Source organism: Diabrotica virgifera, chromosome 5, assembly GCF_917563875.1.
Source record: "Diabrotica virgifera virgifera chromosome 5, PGI_DIABVI_V3a".
Classification (NCBI taxonomy): Eukaryota; Metazoa; Arthropoda; class Insecta; order Coleoptera; family Chrysomelidae; genus Diabrotica; species Diabrotica virgifera.
Genome location: NC_065447.1, coordinates 136637974 through 136650656, shown reverse-complemented (window position 1 = coordinate 136650656; position 12683 = coordinate 136637974). Strand labels below are relative to the sequence as shown.

The 12683-nt window shown below is 32.4% G+C and overlaps 2 protein-coding genes across 9 annotated transcripts in view; one reads left to right on the top strand and one right to left on the bottom strand.

Annotated features, from left to right (window-relative positions):
- Positions 1-12683, bottom strand: part of LOC114333699 (A disintegrin and metalloproteinase with thrombospondin motifs 16) — a 764845-nt gene that overhangs the window by 6381 nt on the left and 745781 nt on the right. For 4 of the 5 annotated variants that reach the window (XM_050650343.1, XM_050650342.1, XM_050650341.1 and 1 more), the window contains exon 15: positions 11781-12362. The exons of the other annotated variant lie outside the window; for it this stretch is intronic. In XM_050650343.1, coding sequence (XP_050506300.1) covers positions 11789-12362 — 574 coding nt within the window. In that variant the 3' untranslated portion in view covers positions 11781-11788. The remainder of the gene's footprint in view (positions 1-11780; positions 12363-12683) is intronic. 5 annotated transcript variants of the gene reach the window in all.
- Positions 1-12683, top strand: part of LOC114333696 (homologous-pairing protein 2 homolog) — a 168517-nt gene that overhangs the window by 90392 nt on the left and 65442 nt on the right. The window contains exon 1 of one of the 4 annotated variants that reach the window (XM_050650351.1): positions 521-670. The exons of 2 other annotated variants lie outside the window; for them this stretch is intronic. The gene's annotated coding sequence lies outside the window, so the exon portion shown is untranslated. Of the gene's footprint in view, positions 1-520; positions 671-12683 lie in introns of those variants that run through there. One more of the 4 variants, XM_050650355.1, reaches the window with a different exon arrangement.

The window sequence follows — 12683 nt, the reverse complement described above, 5'->3', positions numbered from 1 at the left end:
CAGGATTAACGAACATGAAATATACATCAAAAACAGGGATTTCGACAAATCACAGTAACATGCAATCCCACATGCAAACATGCCTGGGACAATGAACACAGACCACAGTGGAAAGATGCATTAATAACTATGAAGGAAACGGACATGAAAAGAGAACAATCAAAGAAACAGCCCTCATCCTGCCGAATGAAGAAAAAGGTGTAGCGAATCCATCAGCAGAATGCAGCAGACTTAGGTTGCCAATACTTAAAGAAGAAGTGAACAACAAAAACATACCAAAAATAGAGCACAAGTAAACATAAACCACATATCACTATTATATGCACACATATGCAACACACAATACCTAAAACTAACTTACCCCAAAAACTCATTATTACGAACACTTACCACACAGAATAACATAACACACACAAGCATTGCACAAATACACAAAATAATTAGAATTTGACGTATCACAGAGCATACAAACATCTACCCTCATACTTTTTCAGCCATAGCTGGCTGTAGCCTACAACCATCATAAGCAAATTACAATCTTTTGTTGACAGGAGTGTGACACAACCTCAATAACAACAACAATTGGGCGGTTGTGGTTACATACACCTTATTAACAAATTATTGCTCTTAATACCGTTTGACAACGATTTCCGGAGTGGAAATGGCAAAGGTAAGTTATTTTAATGGTTTTAATGGTTAAGGCTCTCTGGTGTTTGTTTATTATTTATGCACTGACGAAAGCTCGTTTATTTACTTAATTTGCTGGAATTACAGCGATGGTATCAGCCTATGTGTACAACATGACATAGCACTTTTTTCGCCGGGACAGCCCGGACTTGCCACCTTCTTAACCTGCCCATAAAAATTAAAATATGTTATTATTCCAACTGAACACGTTCATAGCGGTGATTAACTTATATAATGGTAGTTGAGATCGCTGGTTAACAGATGGGACCAGAAACTCACTTTCTGCAAAAATTGACATAGCACCTTCTTTGCCTGTACCCTTCATATGTAATTGTCATTACAACCTAACTGTGGCTAATCCCATATAAACATAACATTTAACCCAAACATGCTTTAGAACCCTATTAAATAAATTACCCGATGACAAGATAATAAAATGTTTTTATTTTATCATATTCACTTAGTAAACATGAATTTTACAACTCGAACACTGACGATACTCCATTTGACTAATCTAGAACAGTGGTTCTCAACCTGTTTGAGTGATGTACCACAAAATACTTTTTATTTTTTTTGGTACCACCTAACTGAAATATATACCTAGCTAGGTAATCTAATTAACTATAATACTGCTGATTTTGTGTTTTGCGTACCACCGCAAATAATTATAATATGTACCACTAGTGGTACATGTACTACAGATTAAGAACCGCTGATCTAGAACACATTCTGTGGGACTCTAAATCCGATTTGGGGGATTGACCTTCTTCTTGATAAAGAGGTAATGTTAAGTGAATTTGAGGTGATGGGAGACCCTGCAGCAACAGCAGTGCACCATCTCGTACAGAGGCTGGAGTGCGTTCAGAAAAACCAAGAGGTGATGAACCAATCACAAGGGCGATTCATCTAATAGGATAGACGAAACAAGCTGCAGATGGAAAGACTGCATGCTAAGGAGCCTTTTGATATACGCAACATTACTGGAAGATACAGTATCAGAACAGGAGCCAGAAGCTGTCGACAGGAGGGAGTTGTATCTCCTTTCTTGTGGAATCTGATCATGGATAGGCTGATAGACTCATCAACGACAGGCATTACGTCTTGGGCTATGCGGATGATCTGGTCATCATAGCCCACGGCAAATTTAAGCGTAGTCGCAGATATAATGCAACAGGCTCTAACTGTAGTTACAGAATGGACTTCAAATGTAGGGCGTAACATGAACCACAGGAATTCAAAATTATGAAATTTACCAGAAGGAGGTATTTAAAGGGCGTGGGTCCTCTAAGCCTAAATGGCACACATCACACATGTCAATCTGGTGAATGAAGTAAGGTGTCTTAACGTAATAATATTTACAATCTTAGACTCAAGGATTATTTTGAATTAGCAAATAGAACGAAAAATCAAGAGAACGGTAACTACGTTATTGGTAGCCAGGCGCACTCATGTAAAAATGTGGGGTTGAAAACCAGACATAACTCCGCTAGTAGTGCTGTTAGGTGCACCGAGTAGCTTAACAGTACTGTTGCCGGTCACAAGCCAGGATCAAGGATGAGGGAGTTCAGTAAGGTCGCCACATTACTGATGAACTATAAATATTTTACTCATAGAGACAGGTTTATGCCTTAGAACAGACATAAACAGGCATAAAAAAGTGTAACCTGAAGTGCCACATTATAGTCGCAATAGTACATGGGATCAATAATCGTGTATTGAAAAGTCGAACTCGAATATTTAGTTCCGGTTTGATCATTTCCGGTTAAAAAGTTATGACCGGAAGTTTCAAATACCGACTTGCGGTTCCACTCCTGGTCACATTGGGTGAAAACCTAGGACTTACGAAGACCAATTGTTTGTTTATTGTTATTAAACGTAAAGAACTAACAAATCAAAGAAATTATATTAAATTTAAAATAGGTGGGTGTATCAGAAAATATGAAGACATGGAGAAGATATTGTTTTAAGCATGTTAAGTTAAATAATGCTATGTATTTGAATACTACTTTTCTTTACATGAAAAAATCTACTACTTTAGCCTGTTAGCTTTATCATCACTTGCGATTGATGGTAGGTAATGTTCTGCTAATAAAAATGCTTACTTTAAAAAACATGTTCTCTATTGCCTTCTTAAACTTATAATAATCTTATAAAAATAATCTCGAAACTCAGTTTAGTAGCAAATTAACCAGCAATTTTCCATTTTATTTGATATTTTTTTTTGATAAATTTCGAGATTATATTTAGTTGTGTATGTGTATATATACATGTATCATGATACAACATGCTTGTATGTTTATAAAAGAAGTAAAATATATGAAACAGATCTTGGCAGGTTGATAGTTGTTGATAGTAGGCAGCTGATAGTTCAAGTGTGTGGAAATATGTATGGATATTCCTTTGTTAATCATTTTTTGTTAGAGGAGAATAAGTGAAATATTGAAGTAGAAATTTAAGAATTATGGTAGGTTCCTGGAGTATTTCTATAAAATATATTATACATTTCGAAATTATTGAACGAATTCGAAATATACATCATGTGAATCCAAAAATCTGTCGATTCTTTTATTGTCTTCTCGATCTTTCATCTACCGCTTCACATCATATCAACTGATAATATTGTACCTATTCATATCTATCAATTTTTCTTTTCTTGAGCTTCCGCATTTTAAATATTCTTCTTTTAATTAAATTTAAATTTAATTTAATCGTAGCTTATTTTAAATAATTATATTGGTACATATAAAGTTATTCTTTTTAATATTTCTATTCATATTCTTGTTTTATATTTCTGTCACTTTGTACATTATTTGTAATTTTGCCTTTCTCATCTGAATTATTTCGTTTTCATTCCATTTGCTGCTCTCGCCTTTCTATTTTACTATTACGTTTTCCGTTGGAATATAGAATAGTTGTTATTAGGATAGTATGTTCATGCTTCGTTTTTATGTTTATTTCTCTCTCTACTAGATTTGTTTATTTGATAGTTCAGTAGATATTTATTATTTATATTTCTTAATTATTTTTCTTTAATAAGTATTCGTATGTAATTGCTGTCATATTTTTTCTTTATAACCATCTTTTCTACCATTATGTTTTCATTTACTCCCACATATTTCCATTTTAACTTTTACGTATACATGCTTTATCAGATTTATTCGTCGAAAAGTTTTAAAGTTTAAGTCTTTGAGTGCGCAATCAGTGTGACTTTTCCTCTATTATTTTAAAAAATCGCTTAGACAGTTCTTTGGATAACTCTTTGAAGTTGTACTATTATTAGACTTGTTATTATAGTTATAAATGGTAACTTTTAAAAAAATTGACTCCGTATATTATTTTCAGTTGGATATTTCTATCCATATTTGTGACACCAACTTATTCTTTATGATTTATTTTAGTGTGTCTTTATAATTACATACAAATGTATAGATGCATTTTACAAAATTTTCGTTTTTACATAAAAAAAAACAATGACTTCTATTCTCTTATTCTTTTATACAGGGTGAGTCATGAGGAACTGTACATACTCCTACCTCGTATAGAGGCCTCTATGGGGAATAACAAATGACCATTAAAAGGTATCTGCTCCCATTGTTTAATAATATACAGGGCGAGTTTCGAATTTTGACAGAAATTTGTATTGGTCATAATTTTTGAATGGTCAGATCGATGTGTCTCTTATTTTGGTCAATCGTTACACTATTACCACCTAATCAATTGATTTAGTCAAACTAGAAAAAAATCAGGTCCGGCTTTAAAAAATTAGTTCGTGTTGGTCTTAGAAAAAATTTCACCCTGTATACGCTTTTTGAAAACTCTAATATGAATTTTACAAATTAGACAAATAGGCAATTAAAATGGCATATTTATTTTTTTCCCCACACGATTACTTAATTTTTTATAAAAAAATCAAATTTGACTATGAATTAAAAGTTTGGTAAAGTGAACCATAGATTTAAAAAAATTAACTTTTATTACAAAAAATAATTTTTTTAAACAAATATTTAATTTATGTTACCACCCAATCAACTGATTTATTTAAGCTAGAAAAAATCAGGTCCGGCTTTAAAAAATTAGTTCGTTTGGGTCTTAGAACAAATTTCACCCTGTATATGCTTTTTGAAAACTCTAATATCAATTTTACAAATTAGACAAATAGACAATTAAAATTGCATATTTATTTTCCCCACACGATTATTTAATTTTTTATTAAAAACTCAAATTTGTCAAAATCGCAATTTTACAATAAAAATAAAAAAAATTAAACAACGTTTTTCTTAAAATTAAAAGTTTCACCATTTTTTTTATAACACGTCTAGATCTAAAACTCCCCATACACTTCTCTTTGGACTCTATAGTTTAACATAGACGTGATCAAATAGATAAATTTTAAATTTTTTCACTTAATTTTTGCGATTTAACTTTGCAATTCACGAATCTGCACCTTTTATTTTTAAAAATTCATAACTTTTACGAGAAGAAGACTGAAAGTCTACAACAATTTTCATAGTCTTCACAATGGTGAGAAATATATTGTGTAGAAATTTCAGAAAAAAATATTAAAATGGAACAGAGTTGTAGCGAGTTACCGTGATTTCATTTTTTTTTTCATTTTTAGGTTAAAATTCCGATTTTGACAAATTTGATTTTTTAATAAAAAATTAAGTAATCGTGTGGGGAAAAAATAGATTTGCCATTTTAATTGTCTATTTGTCTAATTTGTAAAATTCAGTTCGTTTTGTTGAAATTGAGTTCGTTTTCAGTCGTCGATGTGACCAGTTGTGTTTTGTTTTGGTTGTCATCACGACCGACTTACTCAAATTTGTTTAAGTGTTTTTGTTATTGTTTTGGAGTGTTGTGTAACTAAACTCGTTGTAAGTGTTACCAGATTTGTTTGACTATTCTACATTTTGTTTACTTTTTTAACATTCAACGACCCAATTAAATATTGCTTAACCTTGACCACCATGATCTACAATTGTGATATTTGCTTGATTGAATTTTCCGAAAACGACAAATATAAGATACGTTGTCATGGGGACTGTAGACGATATTTTTGTCTCAAGTGTTCTGGTCTCAATAAAACCGTCTCAAAAACTCTACTAGATCCAAAAAATGCCCATTTAAAATATTTCTGTACATTATGTGATTCACCTAGCCTCAGATGTTTAAATGAAAAAGTAACAAATTTAACAAAAAATCAAATACCACAAGAGAACTTTGACGCCTTACTTCAAGTTACTAAAAAACTCACAGATAATTTGCCTGTATTTATAGAGACATATGATTTATTAGCAAAAAATGACGACAAATTAGACTATCTTACAAAAAAAATTGACGAGATTCATAAATTAAATAACTTGTTAAATCCTGAGTATCTTTTAAAATCCATAAGGCAGATGGAACAAGATATTTTCAATATATCGTCAGTTTTTTTCGGCTGTTCAAATGACACGATTAAAATACAAGTCCAAGATACACATTCATCTGAGATAAAGTTGGGATTAGAGAGGCTCTCTTCACACATCAGTGAAATATCTAATCAAATGTGTAATCTTTCCAAAAAACTACCTACTATACCAACGAAGAAAGAGGTATCGAAGAAAAACATAGTATATGCCACTTCAAGTACCCAAACTGAAGACACCCAGCATTTTGAAACCAGTACAGTCAAAAAAACAAAAATTGCACAAGATAAATGTCACTTTGTCGTCATTAGCAACTTAGCCCCAATATACACACCTATACAAGTAGTTCATTACATTAAAGAGAAGCTAGGTATCAAGGAATTTATAAGATGTTACGCCCTCCTTAAAGATGCCAACTCAGATACTGGCTCCTCATTCAAAATAGGTATTAAGTCTAAAACATCTATTGACTTATTATTTAATAAAGAAATTTGGCCACCGGGTGTAAACGTTAAGTGGTCTACAGAATCCTTATACTCCGAACCAACGACTTCATCTGAGACAGATATAAATCAGAAGAACATCAGAAGCACGGTTAACTTGGAAAATCCAATTACCATTCCAAGTAACAACAAGAATGAAGTTGATACCACAAATATACTGACAGACAAGCAGGCCATTGCAATGTGCAAATCTAAAGATCCTTTCCGTTCTCATATTAATTTCATTAAGAAGGATACTTTAGAACCATCGATAAATCTGGATCCTTTGACCCCACCAAGAGTTAGATTGACCAATAACTCGAATAGTCGATATCTTTTAGCCAGATTAAGGGAACCGGATATCTTGAAGGCCATTAAAATTCATCTTGCTTTTCTACACGACCAACCTGCATCAGTATTTTATGATGGGTATACCAACACAAGTGTTAAACTCTTTCTGGCTTCCGAAGGACTTCCGACTAAGAATGAAGATCTAAGAAAAATTCTTCTAGAATTCAACGATGCTTATGGAATCGGTGCAGATGAAGTAGACGCTGATCTTGCTGCTTTTAGGTCTTTTCTCACTTCGGAAAGAATTATTCACCTGCAAAAATCAAGGGAATGTCACCGAAATTATTATTCCACTAGCTCTCCAAGACGAAATTTTTAAATAATACGACGTGTTCTGAGGAACTAGAAACCTCGAATAATTTTAGTGATGACAACTTTAGTATGGTTCTGATTAATATTCGTTCTATAAGAAATAAAACTGACGAATTGTTTTTGTTTCTAGAGGAATTAGGATTTCCCCAGATAGTTGCTGTTACAGAACACTGGCTTGCAGTCAACGAGCCTTTTTTTGTAGAGAATTATACCACAATTGCTAGGTATGATCGTCCAAACTCAGCTCATGGAGGCACCCTAATTCTTTCTGCAAACAATGATTTTTCTCTGATAACAAAATATGACTTTTTGTTGAATGAAGCCTTCTTTGAATTTTCCTTAGTTTTTAATAAAAATCTTAATCTTTACATTATTTGCATCTATAGATCACCTGACTCTTCCGTGGAACTATTTTTTCAGAACCTGCTAAATTTGTTAGATGACTTGCCTCACAAAAGCAGAAAAATTATATGCGGAGACTTCAACATAAATTATGCTGCTGCTTGTGCTACCCAAATGTTCTTGGTCAACATATTTGAATCATATGGTCTCTCCATGCACGTTAATTCTCCTACAAGGATTACAAAAACTACATCTACCATAATTGATTATATTGTCTCCGATTTCTCACCCCTTGATGTTTGCTCTACAGTTATTAATGCGGAACTATCGGATCATGAAGCAGTATATACGAAATTTAACATCTTCAGCAAACCCTCCTCGAAAACCCGACGTTTAGGTAGGATTTTTTCCGCTCGGAATTTTCATAAATTTCAAAATTTATGTTTAACTTCTGACTGGCATTTTCCTTCTACGGACGTGGACTATAATTTCAGTGATTTTTTGGAGAAGCTTGTCTGTATCTTCAATAAGGCATTTCCTTTAATTACGATTAAGCCAAAACGTCGCAAACCCTGGACTACCAAAGGTATCCGCATATCAGCAAAAAATATGCGTTCACTACTTTATATCAAGAAATTTACTACCAACGTCTCTGTCACTCAATATATCACCAATTACAGAGTCACATACTTAAAACTCATCAAATCAGCTAAAAAAGCCTACTATCAAAATCGTCTGGGAAGCTCCAAAAGTGTTGCAAAATAAACTTGGTCCATAATAAACGATCTTCGAAACAAAACCCACGCAGCTCAAACATTTGCCCTTCCAAACCCTGAAAATCTAAACGAATACTTCATTAACGTGAGTAAAAATATAACATCCACTATTCAGTCTCAACAAGATCCCATTTCCTATCTCCCTAATTCAGAAATTGTCTCGAATTCATTCTTTATAAGACCAATCTATAAATCTGAATTGATCCAAACGATCAATAGTATCAAAAGCAAATCATCTTGTAGTACTGATGGACTATCTATAAAAATCTTCTCAAATCTCACAGATAATGTGTTAGAACTCCTCGTGTCACTAATTAATGATTCCTTTGAAAACGGTAAATTTCCAGAGTGCCTAAAGACAGCCATTATTATTCCTCTTTATAAAGGTGGCGAAAAATCTAATGCCTGCAACTATAGACCTATTGCCCTACTACCGGTACTCTCCAAAATTATTGAGAGGCTCATAAAAACCCGACTTATGTCCTTTCTCTTTGATAACAATATTTTATCACAAAATCAGTTCGGCTTCTTAACTAATAAATGTACAACTGATGCCATGTTTTCTGTACTTCACGAGGTTTACCAAGCACTAAACAATAATCTTTATACTGCCACTGTTTTCTGTGACTATTCCAAAGCTTTTGATTGTGTAAATCACAACATTTTGATTAAAAAACTTAATTACTATGGAATTCGAGGTATTTCTTTGAATTGGTTTAAATCTTACTTAGATAATAGGAAACAATTGGTTAGAGCAAATGATACTGACTCTAGTCTCAAAAACATTATATGTGGAGTACCACAAGGTTCAGTATTGGGTCCTCTACTTTTCCTGATCTTTATAAATGACATCACTAATTTAAAAATCGATGGAAAAATTTTTCTTTTTGCTGATGATACCAGTATCACTTGGAGCAACTCAACTATTGCAACTCTTCATGCAACTATAACTTCTGATCTTCTTACGATAAAAACCTGGTCTGACTCTAATTTACTCTCCTTTAACGTGGATAAAACGGTAGCATTATCATATAAAGGTGCTCTTCAACCCCTGCTTGTGAATAGCAGCCAGATCTCTACCGTTGATTCTGTAAAATTTCTTGGTATTCTTTTAGACAGCAACCTCAAATGGTCCCTTCATATCGATTTGTTAAGTAAGAAACTCGCCTCGGCCTGCTATGCCATAAGATCTGTTTCGAAGGAACTCAATTTAGCATCTTCTAAAATAACATATTTTTCTTTATTCGAGTCTCATCTTCGATATGGTCTTCCTTTTTGGGGGTCTAGTACAGCTGCCCAATTTGATGTTATTTTCAAATTACAAAAAAGAGCAATAAGATATCTGTTTGGCCTCAGAAGAACAACCCATTGCAGAAGTTACTTTAAAGATCACGAAATTTTAACCCTTCCATCTTTGTATATTTTAGAAACTGTTTGCTTAATTCGTAAACACATGCATGTCTTTCCAGCAAGGCCTCATCATGACTACTCCACCAGAAATTCAACTTTTGATGTCTATTTACCGATCCCGTCTTCTGAGTTAGTAAAGAAATCTATACTATATTCCGCAAAAAAACTATACAACCATCTCCCTTTACAACTTAAATCTGCAACATCCTTTCTCAAGTTCCGTAAAATGACAAAAGCTCATTTATCTAAAAGACCATATTATTCAGTAGAAGAGTTTCTTAATGACTAACTAAGAAATCACAGTAATGTACAAGTAACTAAAGTGTATTTATCTATATTTGGGTGTCACATACAGCAGCTTAAACTTATTAGTTCCTTTGTTTGTGTTTTATTATATTATGTTGTAGGTTCAATTTTGCAATTTATAGTAATTTTGCAATATATTGGTTTTTGTTTTTTTACTTCACTTTTTTTTAACTTGTTTATATATTTTTTTTATTGACGATTTATCTAATTTTATAAAATTGTATTTGTTATTGTTATTGTTATGTATATCTTATTCGTGAATCTATGTTAAGCTTTGTCCATAAAATTGTATAATTTTCAGTGACAATAAAGCATATTTCTATTCTATTCTATTCTATTATAGTTTTCAAAAACCGTATACAGGGTGAAATTTTTTCTAAGACCCAAACGAACTAATTTTTTAAATCCGGACCTGATTTTTTTCTAGCTTAAATAAATCAGTTGATTGGCTGGTAACATAAATTAAATATTTGTTTAAAAAAATTATTTTTTGTAATAAAAGTTAATTTTTTTAAATCTATGGTTCACTTTACCAAACTTTTAATAATTATTCATAGTCAAATTTGATTTTTTTATAAAAAATTAAGTAATCATGTGGGGAAAAAATAAATGTGGCATTTTAATTGCCTATTTGTCTAATTTGAAAAATTTATATTAGAGTTTTCAAAAAGCGTATACAGGGTGAAATTTTTTCTAAGATCCAAACGAACTAATTTTTTAAAGCCGGACCTGATTTTTTTCTAGTTTGACTAAATCAGTTGATTAAGTGGTAATAGTGTAACGATTGACCAAAATAAGAGACACGTCGATCCGACCGTTCAAAAATTATGACGAATAAAAATTTCTGTCAAAATGCGAAACTCTTCCTGTATATTATTAAACAATGGGAGCAGACACTTTTTAATGGTCATTTGTTATTCCCCATAGGAGCCTCAATACGAGGTAGGAGTATGTACAGTTCCTCATGACTCACCCTGTACAATTTGTTGCACCATCTATTCTTTGATCAATCAGTTGATGATTTGTTCCTAGCAGTTTTTACTTGTACTTTGCTATGTTAAGCCATGACATCTATCTAGCTAGAGGAAGTTCCATAATTCCCCATTTTTTTTAAATTAATTGTATTCTTTGTAAACACAACAACACAACCCTATTAGTTACTAAATCGTCGCAATCGTTTTATATTTGTTAATATCATTTTTTATATTTAATTCGGGAACGACTCTGTTGTCCAAATATTTACAACGGTGTACCCTGTACCGTGTAGTTAGTATAGTCGGTTCGCTAAACTCAGACACAACTGGCTAGTGATTTTAGTGGGTAGTTTTTTTGTTTTTGGCAAAATTGCTAACTATTTAGTAATTATTAACTATTTAGTAATTATTTTTTTGTCAATTTTACCAAATTGTCCATATTACTTACTAAAATCACTAGCCCGTTGTGTCTAAGTTTAGCGAACCGACTATATAATATATTCTAGAATAAAAATTATTGCTGAAATGTATAATATATTTTATTGAATTTGCGATATCATGGTCGTTCATATTTCATCAAGCATTCGGCCGGGAATATATCTTAGTTAAAAAGAGGTTTGTAAGATAAAAGAAGTATATACGAGCGAACCGAAATTTTGTTACTTTGAAAAAGATTTGATCATGCCAATTATTAGAAGAGCGATGATTTTCAACTCGGATGTTTCTTCTTACCCTATTACTCAGTAAACGCTACTGCTTACAGACTGCCTATTGCTATCGCTAAAGTAACTCACGTCATTGTACGACCGCTTCAGGTAATTATTGTTTAGGTTTTCGTTGTAGCTTACGCTGTCGTAAGGATTTTGTGTGGATTTGCCAAAATCGGCAAAATCGTAAGGATTTTTTGTCGTCCGCTTCCTCAGCAAATAGTAGTTGCCTATATAACGATTGGTAGTACCTACCGTTGAGGTTTCCAGAGTAGGCTTTTGGGTAGTTGTTAATTTTGAATATTGTTTGAAGTTGTAAGCAGATTTTGTCGTTGAATCCTGGGGGTACGTAAATTTAAAGGAGAATTTTGTACTAGGTAGATCTGAAGTGGTGGAATGGAAGTTTTTAAAATTAAATATTAAGGGGGTCTGGTATGAATTTTTCTTAGTTGTTGAATAATTGTTTTGATATGGATTAAAGTCTAATTGGGGTTTTTCAGTACTGTGTAATTGGTGATGTTTTTGTAAGTTTTTGTAAGTCGTCGATGTTTCTGTTTTGTCATTGTACAGTTGCGCCTGGTTACTCTCTTCCGTTTGTTGTTGGTACCTGGATTTGTGAATTTTTAAATATAAATTAAAACTGTGTAAATATGTGTAAATGTAACAAAAAACAATATACATGTAATTACAAAAACAATATATAGGTACTTATTTTTTTGTATTTGTAAGATATTGTTCAATCATAATTTTTTTGTTAAAAACTAAAACAAAATACAGCGAACGAATAAGACCGAACTAAACAGACCCAAAAGTGATAGACAGTCAGAAAATAAAATATATTTTTAGCGATTAAATTCCTTTTAAAATAAATCTGCATACGTTGCTATGCGTGAATTCAAAAAGCAAGCTCTAAACTCTCGCGAAGTTC